We start from the raw sequence: 19,173 nt of genomic DNA on the forward strand, positions 1-19,173 counted from the left end.
TGGTCTCAAGACTAACACATAGTAGGTGCACAGAGACGGAAAGAGCACAGGCGTCCGTGCCAAAGAGGTTTATTTGGAAACTCGGCTCTGCTACCCGGTGGCTGGGGGCATGGGGTGACAGCGGGGCTTCCTCTCTGGAAAGTGGAGGTCAGAGAACCACAGTGTTGCTGAGGTCGAATGAGCTGGGTGTGTCCTGGTCCTCGATCAGCGACCCTGGTGATGGCCTCCTGTCCTGCCACCGGAGGGTGTCTGCTAGGTGAATGACTGACCTCGCCTCTTCCCAGAGACTTCCGCTCGGGTTAAATCACCCTCCACACCACTTCCGTTCCGTTTGCAATGGCAGGGTCTGCGCCGACTATTTGCAGGGAGCTGAAGTCCCCCTCATGTTCTCAGCCTAAAAAAACCGCTTCCTTAACCCACCCGATCTAAATTAGGTCTGCCTGCTACATTCCTTCTCCAGCCTCTGTGGGTTTTTTTCCCTCTCATCCCATCATAATTTGTAATTATATATTTAACTGGATGATGGTTCCTCTATTTATTCACTCACTAATTAAATTAAAAATATTTTTAAAGACCTACCGGCTACCAGGTTATAGGTGCTGGGAATGAGTCAGGGAACAAAATCAGCAAAAACTCCCTGTCTTTATCTTTCCTCTAGTAGGGTGACATAGATCAAGAGAATATTAGACCTAATAAGTAAATTACATAGAGTGTTGAGGGGTAATTAAGTACTATGGAGAAAACAAAAGACTGGGAATGGCAGATGGATGAGATAGGAGAAAAGACTTCCAGTTTCCATCAAGTGCTCAGGATGAAACTTATTGAGAAGATATTTCAGCAAAGATTTGGAAGAAGTGATAGAAACAGTTATGCAAAAATCTACAGCAAGAGACTACCAGGTGGAGGAAATGGCCGGGGCAAAGGCCCTGAGGCTAGCGTGCACCTGATGTGCTTCAGGATCCACAAGGAAACCGTGTGATTAGAGAAGGGAAGAGACAGGGTGGGAGAGGAGGTCAGAGAGGATACGAGGGACTCCGATCACATAAGACCTCAGGAACTTAATGCAAGATTCTGGTTTTCACTCTGCAAAAAATTGTCTCGTGTCAGATACAACAGAAAGTTCCATAAAGCCAGTGGCCATGTCAAATTTATTTATCGCTGTGTACCAAGAACCCAGCACCATGCCTGGCCAAAGCAAGCCACCCATGAACATTAACTGTGCAAATGAGCAGAAGTCAGTGGGCCTCCAAAATATCATCACGCAGTCAAAGGGTGGCATGGAATGCCCAGTTCCTCACAAAAACCTTGCAATTTTGCTAGTGGGGTGGGTTTGGGGAGATTCCTCCTTATCCCAGAGTCTTGGTATCCTCACTTACAAGATGAGGATAATCTCAGCACCCATGTCTAACAGAGTCAGTGAGGGGCTCAAATAAAACATGCCCCTCGCTGCAAACTATGAAGGAAACAAAGATTTCTATGTCCGAGATGTCCTAGTTATTGAAGCCAGATCAGTGTTGATCAAACGCAAGTTGTTTCCCCTTAAGTGATTATTAAACCAATTTGGTGGGGTCATGGTTAACTTTTTAAAAAGAAAGAAATAGAATTCTCAGTCCTCTGCACCACTAAGTGTTTCTTTTGTGAAAAGAGGGTTTGTGTGACATTAAAGTGTGGGTATGGCTGGGTCACGGTGTGAAAGGTGGTTTGCGATCAAAATTGCAAGGTTTTTGTGAGGGGCTATAAAACCGGGACAGCTGGCGGGGAAGTGAAGTATAGGGTCAAGATTCCACCTCGGAAATCCATGTGGGATCTGAAGTCTCATTCCACTACTAACTTGCAACGCTGAGTAGTTATTGAACCTCTTGAACCTCCAGTTTCCCCTTAACCCGTAAAGTGGACATTCTTCATCTGCCCCAGCGTGATAAACAACATGACATTTGGAAAGAGTCTAGCATGATGTTGGCCACATAATAAATGTTCAGTCTACCACTTGAAAAAAATCTTCTTTCAGCTGGGTTCGGTGGTGCTCGCCTGTAATCCCAGCAGCTCGGGAGGCTGAGGCAGGAGGATCGCGAGTTCAAAGCCAGTCTCAGCAAAAGCAAGGTGCTAAGCAACTCAAGTGAGACCCTGTCTCTAACTAAAATACAAAATAGGGCTGGGGAATGTGGCTCAGTGGTGGCGTGCCCCTGAGTTCAATTCCCACTACCAAAAAGAAATCTCTAAAGTGCATAGAGCTTTATTTTGTATATGCATATCAGGCATACGAGCGATTTGTCAAATGCGTATTGAGTGCCTAATTATAATGACCACAGTAATGAATAAAGCTATCATCTTCAGGGTACTTGTTAGGTGACTAAGTGCTTTCTTTATTTTTTGTCTCACTCATCTCTAAACAACCCAACATGACCAGTATTAATATCATTCTCCCCATTTTAAGAGATGGAAGTTGATGCTCAGAAAGGGTAAGTGGTTGACCAGAGGTTGTTCATATGGTAAGCTGCACAGCCAGGATTTGAACCCTGGGCTATTTGGTTTCAGAGTCTACAATCAAAACCTCTCCATCCGCTGCCTCCAGTGAGTTCATCTTACACACAAGGTTCTGAGGCTGACGTGGGATGGATGGACACATAGACATGGCTTCCCTTCAAAGATCTTTCAGTTCAGAAGGCAAGAGAAGGAATATATGCTACACCCAGGTGAAGAATGTCAAGGGTCCAGGTAAAGAGGAAGCTGGAGGTTCTGAGGCTTCAATAACCACAGAGGGTGCAAGTTAGTAGCGGAATGAGACTTCAGATCCCACGTCGATTGCCAATGTGGAATCTTGGTCCTACACTTTACTTCCCTGCCAGCTGCCCTGGACTTACAGCCCCTCACAAAAGCCTCGAAATTTTGATAGCAAACCACCTTTCACACCGTGACCCAGTCATACCCACACATAAATGTCACCCTGATCCTCCTTCCACAAAAGAACGTTTAGTGGTGCAGGAGACTCAGATAATTTCTCTTCCAAATTTGTTTCTGCTGTAGAACCCAGCACCTCATGCATGCCAGGTAAGAGCTCCACCACTGGTCATTTCTACTCTGGACATCAAGACAGAGTTGACAGGTGAAGAGGAAGGACCGTCAGTTAACTGATTTTTTTAAATGATTTTTTTTTTCTCTCTTTCTCGCACCAATACAACATCTCCCTCTCAACATCCCTCAGGAGGGGTAGAGACGGAGGTGGAATAATCGCTTCTGTTCTCAGAGTCCAGAGCATCTGAAATTTGCAAAAAGGTCACATACAAGTTGGTGGCAGAATGCAGACAGGGAAGCCAGAATCGGCGACACCCAGCCCCTGGTTTCTTTGGTGGTGGTGGTGGGGGGGGTTTGATAGAAAACAAGTCTAAAAATAGCGTCTGTCTTTGCTGCGCGTTGAAGAGAACCACAACACTTGCTTTTAAAAATTATTTTTAAAACTAGCAGATGGCATCGGCCACAGAGAAAGAGAGAGAAGTGAGGCAAAGCTTTGACTTGCTTGATTTCTGCTTGCATTAACTCAGCTTGTCCCCCCCGAACTCATCAGTCGGAATCCCAACAGGGGGACCAGCTCTGCTATGGGTCATGTTTGTGGTCCGTTCCTACCACAAACCATATGTGAGGAGATCCTGAGAGCTATCGTCTTTGAACTGCACTCAGGCTGGCTTTGGCCCACCAGCACTTGGGCGATTAACTGTGATGGTTGGCACCTCACCGTCCCTCTCATTTCTGAACAAACATTTAATAATGCCCACTCTTCTGCCAGGCACTTGTCCATTGCCAGGGACGCTGCTGTGAATATCCACAGTGCCCGGTGTGAAGGATTCCCCAGGCGAGTGGGGGAGACCAGAAACGTTTCCAAAATGCCAATGTTTCCCAAAATGGCGCAGGAGAGGATTTTGGGTCGCCTGTGGACGCGGATGTTTTCACCTTGGTAGTTAGTGTGTTTTCATGTGTCCCGTGAGAAATACAACTGAGCTAAGGCCTTGAGTCCATGGCTCTTGTGGGCTGAAGAGGGAGAGTGAAATGCATAGGGTTCCAGAGAGAAGGAATCAGGGGTGGGTGGTCCAGGCTGAGTCGGGGAGAGATGAGAACATAAGAAAGAAAGGAGAACTGGGAATTTCAGTCATCTCCCAACTGATGTCCAGACCTCTACCAAGTTTGCCTAAAATTGATTTATTTCCCACAGAAACGAAAAGTGATACCCCATTTGCGTACAATGAATCAAAGTGCAGTCTGTAAAAATAAAAAAAGAAATTTAAAAAAAAAATTAAAATTGACTCATGTTTTAAAAAGTGGTTTTAGAAATTCACTTTCTAAAAACTTAAGCACCATTCTTTTAAACATTTCAAACTTTTTACCCCAGTCCTACAAGGAACTTCATTGTCTCTATTAAAAAAACCAAAGCTCACGTCTGGAAACTTCCATCTCGGTGCTACGACATCTGGCCTGGCTTTCGTACATCAATCCCTGAAGTCACTTCTTTTAAAAATAAATATCGCTCCTCTGCGAACCACCAAGTTCATCTCCCACTCCACAGTGAGGAACGTCCACGTCTGGGGCACGCTGGGAGGTAACCTAGGGCCCGACTGGCGTAGAGAGGTGAGTTCTAGAACTTTGGCTGAACGTTTATTTTTGCCAGTCATGATCCTTAGGCATTAAAGGGGGAAAATGTTGAATAAGATACAGACCCTGCCTTCAGGGCACTTAGAAACTTGGTTAAAGCAAACATATACTTAATGGAAACCATGATCTAAAATAACACGCATAAAAGGAAGTGTGCATAGGGGTACAAGCAGCAAACTTGAGGGGCTTCCGCTAACCACATGGCCTCCCCGACCTGCCTTAACTTCCCTCATTATCCCCCTTCCTGGGATTTGGTTTCGTTTTCCACTCTTCCTATAAAATCACTGCAAGGGCTCCAAGGATCTTTTTATTTTTTTTCTTGTAGTTGAAAACATAAACTTTTTTCTTTTTTAGTTGTCAATGGATCTTTTTAATTTATTTATTTATATGCGGTGCTGAGGATCGAACCCAGGGCCTCACACATGCCAGGCGAGTGCTCTACCACTGAGCCGCAACTCCAGCCTCTTAAAGGATCTTCCTTATCATCACACCCAGTGGTTTTTGATAAGGGTTTCTTCACTAGACTCAACCACATAAAAATCAAAAAGCATTTGTTGGGTATCGACTTGAGGTCCGGCTTCTCTCTCTCCCATGGGCTTGTCACAGCTCAGAGCTTCAGCTCTCATCTCTGGGCTGATGAATCTTGACTTATATTTCTATCCTCTCCCTCTCTGCTGAGCTCCCGTCGGCTCCAGCTGGCTCCAGGAGATATCTACGTGGGTGTTCCTCTGTCATCTCCAATTAAAAGCTCAGAAAGGCAAACTCACCAACTTTCTCTTTAAACTAGCCAGTCTGCTCAACCTTAAAGTGCTCCTTCAAATTGCTGTGTTGCTGGGATGCTTCATTACACGCTTACCCTTCCTGTCCTCTAAGCTGGAAGTGAGTTGAGCTCATTTAAAGTTCCTCTTTCTTCTTTATCTTTAATAGTCGATCAGTAAATGAACAAAATTAAATGTCTGTCTATCACCACATCATGCAAAAGGGACAGAATTTCCCAAACTAGGAACAGCAGCATGAGGATGGGATATCATGTGCAGAGGCCATCTGAGGGCCCCCAGACCGGGCAAGGAACCTTCCCCCAATATCGCTTCAAGTGGAGTGTGCCAATCCCATGTGACTGTCAGGCCTACACCTGCCACTTTTAATAAGACACCACAGACAGAGAAAAGCAACCATGTGGGATGCTCTATGCACCACACACTGACGTAAGTTGCAGTGATCATTTGTCTAGTTAATGACCTTTAGTGATTTTCTAAGCCGGTCAGTGAATTCATTCAGTCTTCAAGTTGCTCCCTTTATTGCTGAAAGCCATCTATCTTTCTCCAGAGAAATGGTGTTGTGTTGTAGGTCAGAGCCCTGGCTTTGGCATCAGTTAGTCCTGGGTTTGAGTCTCAGTTATGCTGGATGCTTGACTAAGACCTTGGGTTGGTTATGTAAACTCTCTGCCTTCCTAAAGCAGGTAGGCTAATAACAGCTTCTCCTTCATGTGGGGTGTTTCCAAGATCTATCAGATGATGCATGTCAAGTTCATGCAAATTACCAGAGCTTCACTAAAGTCAGTGTGCGGTCAAGGACGTGCATGCATATTGAACCTTCTTTCCCCTGTATTTTACAGTCATAGAATCTCTGATAGAATCAAGCAATTGATGCTCCTCTAACTATTGCCCTTCCAAGTAGAGACCAAATTTCTCAAGGGCTAGAAGGACCTCTCTTCTTCCTTGAACGTCTGCAAATCTTCGATTACTAAGTGAATATGTAAAGTCCACCTCACAAAGCTGAGAGAACCAAGGTGTATCTGTTTCTACCTGCCCCAGCTGGATACACCTGGGTTGCATTCCTGGTTTCTTTCCTGTACTGAAGATCCTTGAATGGCTTTGACTGACTAGAGACCCAATACCTACCAAATTCTTACCAGCTCCACCTCCTGAAAGACACTGGACGCCATATTGGTACCACTAGGCTATGTCCACCTTCAACCCAGTTAGTCTCCTTGGATTCAAGATGGTTGGCCAGACATGGTGGTGCATGTCCCAGTGACTCAGTCATTTGAGACAGGAGGATTGGTCACGAATTCAAGACCAGTCTCAGCAACTTAGTGAGGCCCTAGGCAACTCAGCAACACCCTGTCTCAAAATAAAAAATAAAAAGGGCTGGGGATGTGGCTCAGTGGTCAAGCACCCATGGATTCAACCCTAATACCGAGAGAGAGAGAGAGAGAGAGAGAGCCCCCACCTAATGCAAGCACAAGTATTTCTTGCCTGTAAATATAGTCCCTTGTACAAGATTCCTACTGAGATAGTAGTGGCCAATTATTAGCAGCAGATAGCAGATTGGACCATGAAGGAACACCTGACCCAAGGTGAACCAATCAGAATCTCTTCCTGAGTATGAGTTGATACTTAGGGAATTTGGTGGATAAACAAGTTGGGTAAGTCATGTTTACCATAAGCAGTGAATAGCGAAGAAAGCAAGAAGAAAGAACCATAAATTTATTTGAGCCTGCTTTAGAGTTACAAAGTCTAGTTCCTCAAGACGCTCGGGGTCACTTTGGCCTTTGAGTTGCTTTTTCCCCCCATAAAATACTTCCTTTTTATTTTATTTTTTACCTCTTTATTTTGGCATGAGCTAGTTGGGTGAGGGAGGTACTCCTGGGGCTCAAGGGACAGGCCACCAGGGTCAATTCTACCAGTGGATCGCACCCTCCTCACTTCCCTGTCCTCTCTTGCATTCTGGGTTGATGCTTCTCCCAGCATGCCTTGCAACTGAGTTATTGCTGGATCATGGCAGCAAATTTGGGGAGGAAGTAACTTCTGTCCTTCAATGACTCATAAAATCTAATTCTATTTAAAAAAAAAAAAGAGGTGCATATGTTCAATTGAAAAGAAAACAGTTAAAATAGATGTTTTGCTGAAGAAACTTAACTGCCTGTGCCCACTAGCAGTTGGGAAATTGCATGAATGTGCCTGACTGACATTGTCCCTAAGGAAAACTGCAGAAAGGTTGGAGGGAATATAATTTTTTTGTCGCCTGTACAGCAAAGCAGCCCCAGGCCAGCTCTAATCATGGAAGCAACTTCCATTTAATGTTTATTATATTTTATCCATGGTGTCTTTTAGTTCTCACCTATTAGGCTCACTTTAAGAATGATGAAATCAATATTTGGAACTGTGTAGTGTGTTTTTTTTTTTAAAGGTCTTGCAGCCAGTAATCATGAACCAGCTTCATCTAACTAAGGAGCACATGCTTATCCCCTGTGCTTCCAGGGCTATTTGCCTAAACCTGTTTGGCTAAAACCAGCTACTGAACAATTCTCTAAAACTTCAACTCCCTTCTGGAATCCCTTGCATGTATTTGGGTATTAACTTTGCCATCTTCTGGCACACTAAAAAAAAAAAAAAAAGCAAAGTGCTTTATTATAGAACCAGGCACGGTGGCTCATGCCTATAATCCCAGCGCCTCCGGAGGCTGAGGCAAGAAGATCATGAGTTCAAAGCCAGCCTCAGCAAAAGCGAGGTGCTGAGCAACTCAATGAGACCCTGTCTCTAAATAAAATACAAAATAGGGCTGGAGATGTGGCTCAGTGGTCGAGTGCCCCTGAGTTCAATCCCAGAAGTTAAAAAAAAAAAAGTGCTTTATTATAGACACTTTCAAAATAATTTAAATTCAAAGAGAAAACAATCATCCACAAACCCCTCTCTAAATCACATCAGTATTTTGATTTATACAGGTCCCCTCCTGATTCTTTCCCGTGTGCATCTTCAATTTGAACACATTTGGAATAACATATTAAGTAGCATGCAATATACTGCATTTTTCTATTAACACTGTACCATGTCCCTTTGTTTTTATATTTCAAATGCACAATTTTAGTTATTCTCAAGGGTTTTGTCTTTAATAGTCAATATTATTAGAATATTAAATCAAAGAGGGAAAAAACCTTTTTCAATCCAACACAAGGATATTTCTGATGTCACATTGTTTTTCTAAATGACTTTTCAGATAATTAAATTCATGTCATTTTAAGAATGGCAAAAAAAAAAAAAAACCACTGTGCGTTGCTGGGTGTCTCTTTCACTTTTATCTATTTTAATCTTCAGAAGGCTAAGTCTCCAGCAAAAATTAAGAAAAAAAAAAAAGTATCAAATTTGCCGCATGTTATACTAGATTTGTCCTTCTTTTAAAGAGAGCTGATTCATAGAGGAATTCTGGGTCACAAAATACAAAATGACAATCGGCTCCGGCTACACCGGCCTGAGATCCTCGCTGCTCTTGCCCTCGCAGAGCAAGCTCCCCCCCCCCGGGTATCACACTCGCTCTTCCTGCTGCTGGGACGGTTCTGCCCCCAGATGGCCCCGTGCCATGCTCGTTTGCTCTGGTCTCTGCTCAGATGTCATCTTTATCAGCGAAGCCTTCCTTGATGATCCTGTCAAAAGTAGCATCTCACTGCCCCAGTGGAGCTGGGATTTGTTCTGCAAGACTCCAGAACCCCAAACCCAGCAGCCTCTGCTATCCTTCCTCTGCTGTATCTCCACACAACTGTTTCTATTTTAAAAAGTGTTTCCACTTTCACGATCACCTCTGATCTCGGCGAGGACATCCCAAGTGTTACCATCCACCATCCTGTCCAAAGGAAACCGACCCTCAGAGAGATGAAGTGGTTCGGGGTATAGTATCAGTATGTAACGTGAGCCCCGTTTCCTAATTGCCCTTTGGGTGTTCTTCCTACTGCGTCACTCCCTGATCCTGCCTCCTACATGGACCTTGCAAGGATCAGGTAAGATTTTCTCCATGGGTGCTTTTGAGTTTAGGGAGCGCTGTGTATATGTGAGGCAGACCATTGTTCGGGTGGCTGAGAGGAGCGGCAAAGCTGCATCCCTTTCCAGCGAAGGCCCCAGAACGTGGTCCTCTGGCTCACGTTTGCCTTCTAGCATCGCATGCCCTTGGACTCCAGCAGAGTCCAAGGCTGCTGGGTTTGGGGTTCTGGAGTCTTGCAGAACAAATCCCAGCTCCACCACTGACCGACCGTTGGATACTGCACAAGTGACTCCGCTTCTCTGACCGTCAGCATTCGCAGCTGTGAGTGGGGTTAGTCGCGGGACCTCTCCAACAGAGGTGCTGGGAGGGTAAATGTCATCCTACAGAGAGAGGGGCAGGGCGTGGTGCGCTGCACATACCAGAGAGCTTAACACTGTTCACTGCTGCTCTTTGGTCTGGTCTGCAGCACTGTCACCGTTGAGGCCACTTTGGTGGTGACGCAACATGATAGGCCAACAGAAGCCTGGGATCTGAGTACTATGGGCCGCTGACCCCGTGCTGGGCATCCCTGACCCTTTTACATACAAAGTGGGATGAGAGCTCATCCCTTCCATTTCAAGATTCTTGGGGGGCTGGAATGAAACTTTTTTTTTTTTTAAAGACTGACACATGGTAGATGCTCAAATGCAAAGTCGGTTCCACTTCAGAGATGGGAAAACCAAGGCACAGAGGCACAAGGTGACTTCACTGAGCAGGTGAGAGGCAAGCAAGGCTAGGTTCGAGCTCTGGAGGCAAGCTGGCTGTTGGAGATGCTGCCCCAGGGCTGTCAGGTAGAGCAGGAGCCAGGTGATCTACACTTCAAAGACTCCAGAGTGTGGCAGTTCAGTGCGGGTCCCCTTCAGCCAGGCTGCCAGGGTTCAAATCACAGCCCCGACATGAACTACCTGGGTGCCCTCAGTACCCCGTTCTGCAAAATGCAGACACTGATGGGCTCCATCTAAGAGTCGTGGTTGGCTTTGCACACAGAGTAGGCACTATTAAAGTCTTTGAAAATGAATTTAACCTATGCGAAATTAAAATACATGTGCTTAGCCAAAAAACAAAGTGAGAAAAAATCATTTAAATTGGGGCATTTCACTCAATGAGCATTATGTGCAGAATTCAGGTGAGATGGACATGGGTGGGTACCTGCTCTCCCCTCAGCCAGCCTCACCTAGCCCCCCGGGGCTTCTGACATGGTAAGCGTACCCCCCAAGCATTCGCCCGCCCCAACATACAGTCCCTAGACACAGACTAACTGTTTCATCCGGTCCTCAACCAACGAGAAGGCAACCTGTTGCACCCCTGGGCTGGCTGGACCAGGGACTGTACACGGGTCTCCAGTACGGGGCCTTCATCCCAGGCAGGACACGGCTCCACTGAGCTCTCGTATACTAGACTCTCCTGGCCATTCACCTCTCCTCCCTGGCAAACGCCACACTCCTTGAGGAGGACTCTGAGCTTTGCACAATTTCCACGTAAACTCAGCCATTTCTCTCCAATGCCAGAAAGCACCGGAGCGAGGGAGACAGGGCATGTTACAGGAACGACCTCAAATACACTGCACGTTACCATCTTCAAAAATTGTCAGTAGCAAACGAAGAGGATCTACTTGGATGAATAGCCGTCACAAATGACTGATTTCTCCCGATCTCAAGCTGGCCAACTGAAATCGAAAACAGCTCCTCCAAGTTCTCTTGGCCTCTCCCTTGAGAAGGTCTCCTTCTTACTCCATTTACCAGGTTGGGATGGCCCATCATCTGCTGATGTCCAAGTTAATTTTGGGACCACCCATGGAAAAGGGACAGAGCAGGGAGAGAATCCAGAGGCTTGGATCCTAGCGGCTGAAGTCCTGCTTATTGGCACCTGGACACCTTCAGGCCTTAATCCCCCAAGGTGAAGCTAGAGTTTTGGACTAGCAACACAGACCTCTTTCTCCCTTGGTATTTGCCAAGACATTTACTTAAGGTTTTTCTTTCCATGACTCTCCTCTTTTGCTCAAAAAAATTATTTTAAAAGCAAACTTTAGTTCCCCCTTTGAGCACAATAGTGAACCAGTTCATTATCTTGAAAGCTGTTAAACAAAGGGAAAGGATCAAGCATTAGTCTTTCCTGTGTGAACAGGACCTCCAGGGAACCAGCGAGGGGAAGCCTCTCTTTATAAAAAGCCTTCCAATTAGTAAATGAAAAAGAAATGATAGAATGAGGGTTTCGCCATCTTGCAACCCCCAGTGAATTAACGGCTCTGGGTACCGCTGCCAACATCACTAAGAGACAACCGGGCATTAGGTGCCTTTGGATGAAAGAACACATCCACCATCTCTGGTCTTGCCAAAGGGACTGAAGCCGAGCCTGGTCAAGTTATGAGCCCCAGCTGCCTATTTGCAGGCAACACCGTGGACAGACCAAGCCTGCCAAAGTGTTTCAAGACTGCAGCCAGCAGAACTGGATCATGAGATGCTGCCACTGAAGCACCCCGGACCTTCAGCAGACAAAAGAAGAGAATAGAAGGGATTGGGGGAACCCCTAGACGAGAGACTTAAAAGACACATCAAATTAGACATAGTCGCAAAAGCACCCCATTGCACCGGGCACGTGGGCTCTGAAGTCAGCAGGGGTGGAGAATAGGAGAGAATTGGAATTGACCCTGAGGACTCCCTCGAAGCATCTCTAGGCCGCTGGGTCGCCGGCCTTGAGAAGCCACGGCTGTACGAATGAGCTTTGGGGTTCTTTGTGTTTTGGTTCTGCTCTCTTCTTTCTGGGTCCTGGGACCACAGTCTAATGGGAAGCCAGAGGGGTGGGGATTGCTTAAAAGGCTCTCTGGCTCCCGCAGGCAGAGTTGAAATGGCAGGCCACGCGGGTGCTGTGCGATCGCCTCCTAGGCGTGTCTCGGCAGCCACAGCTCTGAGCTCAGTGGCCCATGCCAAGGACACGGTGTCCAGCCTCAGTTGTCCTCTCTGGTTTGTGCTCTCAGGCAAGTGCCTCTCAAGGAGCCTCTGTGAGGCCCCAGACAACCCTCGGAGATGCCCCGTGGGTTTATCCAAAGGGCCTGGAGGGCCGACTGTAACATCTAGAGGCATCTGTGGACCTAGTCACTTGTCCCCAAGTCACCCCTTGTGGTTAGGGAAAGGCCCTGCTCTGTTGGTTATAAAACCAACTGCCTGCGTTCCTTTGTCTGAGTTAGGACAGCGTCTGGCTCTGGGGAGAGTGCTTCTCCGTGACAAGCGCCGGAACCCACAGCCGGCTTCCCTGACCTGCATCTCCACGCGTCTGGAATGGGAAGGGCCCAGCTGTGGCGCTGGGGTGGGCGCCCCGGAGGGATCTGGGGGAGTCCTGAGGTGGCTGCCCAGGGCGGAGGGACGGGTTACCATGGTCTGGAAGCAGGAGTGGAGCTGGGTCAGGAAGGGCGGCTTCCCGGGCAGGGCCAGCACCCGCTTCTCCACCATGGTGCACTCCACGTCGTCATCTTGGATCACCACGTCCTTCTTGAGGATCTTCACGGCATAGAGCTCGTCTGTGCCCTTCCGCTCCGAGAGCATGACCTGGGGGAGAGCAAGCACATCAGGGCGGTGAGAAGGGGACCCCCACGGGCAGCTGGCGTCCATTCAGGTCCACCCCAGCTTTACGCCGGTGCTCTCTGTGGACTGAGATGGGGCGGACACTTTCCACCAACCTCGGGCTTTGAATGACTGAACCAAATCAATCGGGAAGGTTCCAGGAGCCGTGAACAGGTGTGGATTCCCCCAACACGACCAGAGTCACAGCCCCATAAAGGCTGTTGCCCGCTTTGTTCATTGGTGCAACCCAAGAGCCCACAACAGTACCTGGCACAGAGTAGATGTTCAATAAATGTTTATCAATGAGAGAATGAGCGAATGCCTGATAAAACTGAGTTTGGGAAAGCTGTCCCCTTATTCATTCAATTACGTAACATTCTTTAAGAGCCTGCTAAGCGCTGGGGATGAAGCAAGAAATAAGCCACCATGTCCTCTGACCCTGAACCCCACATAGGAAGAAACGCTTTGGACAATTAATTATAGGATGATCAGTGTAAGATTTTAACAGCCTTTCCTGTGGTCTTGGGGCTTCCTCGGTGAGCCGTGGTCACAAGGAGGGCCAGTTGCCTGAAGCGGCTCATAGACACATCATTATTGTCACTGGGTCTGACCATGCCGGGGAGACAATGAGCAGCAGTCACCATTCTCCAGAAGCTACTTTGGAAGCACAGGACAGGACCGTGTTTCAGAGGGATGTAACCTGCTCTGGGAGCTTCCGAGAGGGTTTCCTGGAGGAAGGAACAATCTGATGGAAGTATTTCCAATAAGCACCATGTCAAATATTTTGCGTGCCGTATTAATCAGCGCCAGGTCTTTGAGCCTTTATCAGTATACCAGACAACTACTGGGTTTCACTTGTCATTTATCATCTGCTTTGCTTAAGACTCTGGGAATCAAGAGCCGGTATGAAGGAATCTCATTTTACAGGCATCTGAGGCACAGCTGAGTAAGTAACCAACCACACCACACGTCAGCTAAGCTCAGGGCCAGGATTTGAACTCGGGGTTCTCTGACCATATTTCCTGAGTTCCAAAAGAGACCTCAAGGAGTTTGGGGGGTTAAGGAAATAAAATGCTCATGCCTGAGCTGGAGGACCAGAGGATGCAACAGAAACCCTGGGGCCAGAGACGGTGACACACAGAAGGAAATTAGGGGACAGAGGCAGGCACCCCTGCACACCCGCCCCCCTGCTCAGCTCTTGTCCTGATGGTGAAGGTCACACGTGTCCAGGAGCTGCTGACTCCTGCATCCGTCCACTGAAACTTCAAGGCAGAGCTCCTGGCTTATACCGAATACCCGTCTTCCCTCCTGGCAGCACGGGCAATGCAGATACGGAGACTTAGGGCACTTGGAGAAGAGGGCTCCTGACACACACTTTCACAGCAATAGGATTTTTCTCAGCAGTACAAGAAAACATGAAATCCGCCCACCTGAGTGGGTGTTGCCCGTTGGGCTTTTATTCAATCCTCAGGTCAGACCCACCAGCTCCGGGGACCTGGCAGGGATCACGGTGCCAGGATGTGTGTTTCCAGTTTACTTCCCATCTCCCTCCTTCCTCTTCCCGGCACCCCGGGGCTGTTTTCCTGTTCCTCACCAAAGCAGGAACAACAACAGAAGGAAGCCACTGTCCTGAGATGCAAAGAAGCAGCTGCAGATGGAGGATTTTCTGCTCTCCGATACCCAGGAAGGCAAAGCTGTCACATGTGCGGGGAGGAGGCAGGAGGGTACTCGGCCGGAATGCAAATGAGTGGAGGGACAGGAGATGGGGCTGAAAGGACCCTGGAGGGCCTTGGTGCGGGGAACGGATTGGGGCTGAGCTGTCCTCCGGCGGACGTCCTCCGTGACCCACCACTACCCGGGAGGTGACCATCCGACCACCCTGAACGTAGGTGGCTGCCCCGCTCCTCCACCAGGCTCAGAGGAGAGGGGTCCTGGGGACCCTGAGTGTGGACACAGTCATGACAGACCATCTCAGCCTTCCGATGGAAGAAAGACGGGACAGAAGGGCTGAGAAATCCCCCCTGCGGACTTCCCGCCTCTGTTTCAATTATGCCCATTTTCCAGGTGAACAAACGGAGGCTCAGGGAGATGAACCTACGTGAGCTGACTTAAACATGCAGGCAGACCACACCACGCAACCTGAATGCCCGAGGTCCTCCGTGGCTCCCCCACGCCAAACAGTTCCTCGTCCACGTCTCGGTCTTGCTTTTTCTTTGAACATTCTATTCCCACTGCCGGCAACATCCTTCCACACTCGAGAAAATTTGAGATTCAGCTCAGATGTCATCTCCTTCCATAACCTTGATGATCCACTTAGACCAAATCAACCACTCCCTCCCCTGGGCATCAGGAGTGCTTGGTATCTATGGTGATTATTTTAGTGCAGGCTTTTTCCAGGCGTCAATCATTACTGTGCGCTTCTTTTTACATTTTTTTTCTCCTACCACTTAAACTATTCTTTCCTTAGCATTAAAAAAAAAAAAAATCTAATCCTATGCTTGGCACATGCTAGGCACTTAATTCATGTTTCCATGGGAGAGAAAAATAGCAAAAAATAGCCATAGCAACACCAAGGTGATGACCTCATCTTAAAATGTACCTTTAAGTGGAAATCATCTTTTATTAATTGTCTCACAGGGTTTCTAGAGCTTCCAGAAACTTTAATACCAACATGGAGGGCGTGGGCTGTTTGCTCAGCTGTCTCTCCATCTCCAGGGCGAGGATTCCAAACAGATTTGAAAGGATGTGTTGAAGTGATGTTCTTATCAAATTCCCAGCCACATCTGTTACCCACGAGTCTTCTGGGAGAGATAGGATAAATTCCAGAACTCAAGTGACAGCAAATAAAACAGAGGAAAGGAGCCCAGGGATTCCTGGCTGGAAAGTTTGTTGTGATGAACTTTGCTGGCGAATCTCCATGGTGAAGTGTGCCCGGAATCTTTGTCCCTGAACCTGGTGGGGAGTGTCCTACAGCAGTCAGGTCATGGACTTGAGCGGGTTTGAGAGTTAGATGTGCGTCCAAGTTCTTCCACATGATAGCTGTTGAACCGAGGGAAATTCCCTTCACTTTTCTGAGCCTCGGTTTCCTCATCTGTAAAACGGGGATGGCAACAATACTTAGCATTGGGTGATGCCCAGGGAGCTTTGTGGCACACCTTCACACAGCTTGGTAAATGACTGACACCTCACGCTGTGGGGGTTGGGCGCAGGTCCTAGGGTGGTCGTGACAGGAAACCAGAGACTAGGTGGCTTTGCGCAACAGAAATTTATCCTCTCAGAGTTCTGAGGATCACAAGTCCAAAATCAAGGTGCTGGCAGGGAAGGCTGGATCCTTCTGAAGACGCTGAGGGAGACGGTTCCATGCGTCCCGGCTTCCGACGGCTGCCAGCGATCCTTGGCATTCCTTGGCCTAAAGATGCATCACTTCAATTTCTGCCTCTGTCTTCACATGGCGTTCTCCTCTGTGTCTATGTCCAAGTGTCCCTCTTCTTGTAAGAACACTGGCCATTGGAGTAGGGCCCACTCTAATCCAATATGACCTCATCTTAATCACATCTGCAAAGACCTTTTGTCCAAGTAAGGTCACATTCATAGATGTCCAAGGCTAGGACTTGAAAATACATTTTTTGGGGGAGCACATTCTACCCCCCATAGTGATTATCCTCAATATCATCCTTCCAGAGAAGGAGCAAGAGGTGACCCTTGAACAAGGCCTGAGTGTCCAGTTTTCAACCAGCTAAGGAGTTTTGTCCCAAGGGAACTATGTGTCCATTTGCTCACTGAAGGGAGACGGCGAAGACCGTGAGGGGCAAAGGCTCTGCTCCCCACTGTCCCCCAACACCCACAGACACTTGCCAAAGCCCAAGCCTTGCTGAGTTACTCTCGATGCCTCTCTTATCCGTCTCTGCTAATGCATTAAGTTTGATCAGCTCTATATTCAAAATATATACAAGCCCAATCCAAACTCCTTGCTGATCAAAGCCACCAGGATCCTCAGCCTGGTTTCCTGCAGCTGCCTCTAACTGCTCTGCTGCCTCTCTTCCTGCTCTCAGCCTTCAGGACAGTTCTACTCCGCACACACCCAGACGCTGCTTTAAAAACTCACATGATTTTACTTCTCCCACTTTAGGAGTCTTGTTGAGGAAGGTCGTTCCTAAGCCAATGTGATGAAGATTTGGGTTTACGTTTTCTTCCAGTAGCACAGGGTCACTGGTCTAAGGCCTAGGTCCGTGGTCCACTTTGACATGAGTTTTGTGCAGGGTGAGAAATAGGGGTTTAATTTCACTCTGCTACCTGTGGTTTTCTAGTTTTCCCACCACCTTTTGCTGAAGGGGCTATCTTTCCTCCAATGTAATCGAAAATCAGTAAATGGGATGGTATCCAACTAAAAAGCTTCTTCATAGCAAAAGAAACAATCAAAAGCATGAAGAGAGAACCCACAGAATGGGATAAAATCTTTACCACCTGCACCTCAGACAGAGCATTAATCTCCAGGATATAAAAAAATCTCAAAAAGTTTAACACCAAAAAAACGAATAACCCAATCAACAAATGGGCTAAGGAACTGAACAGACACATCACAGAAGAAATATGAATGGTGAACACATATATAAAAAAATGCTCAACATCTCTAGCAGTTAGAGAAATGCAAATCAAAACGACTTCATCTCACTCCAGTCAGAATGGCAACAATCAAGAATACAAGCAACAATAAGAGGTGGCCAGGAAGTGGGGAAAAAGGCACACTCATAAATCACTGATAGGACTGCAAACTGGTCAACCACTCTGGAAAGCAGTATGAAGATTCCTCAGAAAACTTGGAATGGAACCACCATTTGACCCAGTTATCCCACTCGTCAGTTTATACCCAAAGGTCTTAAAATCAGCACACTACAATGACACAGCCACATCAATGTTTATAGCAGCTCAATTCACGATAGCTAAGCTCTGGAACCAAACCTAGGTGCCCTTCAACAGATGAATGGATAAAAGAAATGTGGTATAAATTCACAATGGAATATTACTCAGCCATATAAAAGAATGACTATGATATTTGCCGGTAAATGGATGGATCTGGAGACCACCATGCTAAGTGAAATAAGCCAATTCCCCAAAATCAAAGGTCAAATATTCTCTACGATATGTGGATGCTAACACAGAACAAGTGGGGGTGGAATAGAAGTTCAGTGGATTAGACAAAGGGGAATGAAGGGAAAGAAGGAACAATGTGAATAGGAAAGACAGGGGAATGAATCTGAATTCACTTTCTTGTGTTTGCATATAAATACACCACAGTGAATCTCCACATCATGTACAACCACAAGACTGGGATCCTAATTAGAATAAGGTGTATGCTGTGTTTGCATAAATATGTCAAAATACAGTCTACTGTCATGTATAACTAAAAAGAACGAATTTTTTAAAAAACTCAAATAAGTTCATGTCACTCCACCTCCACAGAATCTTCCCTGTCTTCCGACTGCACTTAGGACAAAATCCCAGGGTCCCGGCCCTCAGTGTTCCCTGCCGGGAGGTCTCTCTGTCCACATCACTGAACCCTTCGCCCCTTGACCTCAGGCAGGTCTGGGGCTCAGTGTGGCCCCCGCCTGCCTTCTCCACACATGGGTCCCCTTGCCGCTCTCTCTTTCCCTACGTTATTTTCCTTAGTGACACAAGACCTAGCACCAAACTGATACTGATTTCTTCATTTTTCTTTCTTACTAAACTGGAAGTTCCATGAGGGCAGATACTGGGTCTGAAGTGCCCTCTGTCATACACCCCACAGCCCCGTCTGGTACCCAGCACAGAGTACCCTTAGCATGTCCATTAAATAAACAATCGAGAAGGTCTGAGTGGGGAAGGAGCCGGATATCCCCAAGACGTAGGTCACTCAAGAGCTTCAGTTACTGAAGTCTCATCATTGTCTAGTTGACATACACTTATAGCCAACCCATGCTTCACAGAGAACCTGAGATAGCATTCAAGATTATGTAAAATACGTAAACGAACTTTATGGCATGTAAATTAAACCTGAACAGAGATGGTGAAGAAAAATCATACACAGCCAGGTGCGGTGGCATATGCCTATAATCCCAGTGACTCGGGAGGCTGAGGCAGGAGGATCGTAACTGCAAGGCCAGCCTCAGCAACTCAGCAAGACTCTGTCTCAAAGTAAAAAATA

The 19,173-nt window shown here is 47.1% G+C and overlaps 1 protein-coding gene across 1 annotated transcript in view; it reads right to left on the reverse strand.

Moving 5' to 3' along the window:
- The window catches only part of Prkcb (protein kinase C beta), a 306,315-nt gene that overhangs the window by 45,545 nt on the left and 241,597 nt on the right, over positions 1-19,173 (reverse strand). Inside the window, 1 exon segment of the mRNA XM_047533405.1 lies at positions 12,804-12,977. Within this exon segment, the coding sequence (XP_047389361.1) occupies positions 12,804-12,977 (174 nt within the window).

The sequence above is a fragment of the Sciurus carolinensis genome, chromosome 18 (genome assembly GCF_902686445.1).
Source record: "Sciurus carolinensis chromosome 18, mSciCar1.2, whole genome shotgun sequence".
Taxonomy (NCBI): domain Eukaryota; kingdom Metazoa; phylum Chordata; class Mammalia; order Rodentia; family Sciuridae; genus Sciurus; species Sciurus carolinensis.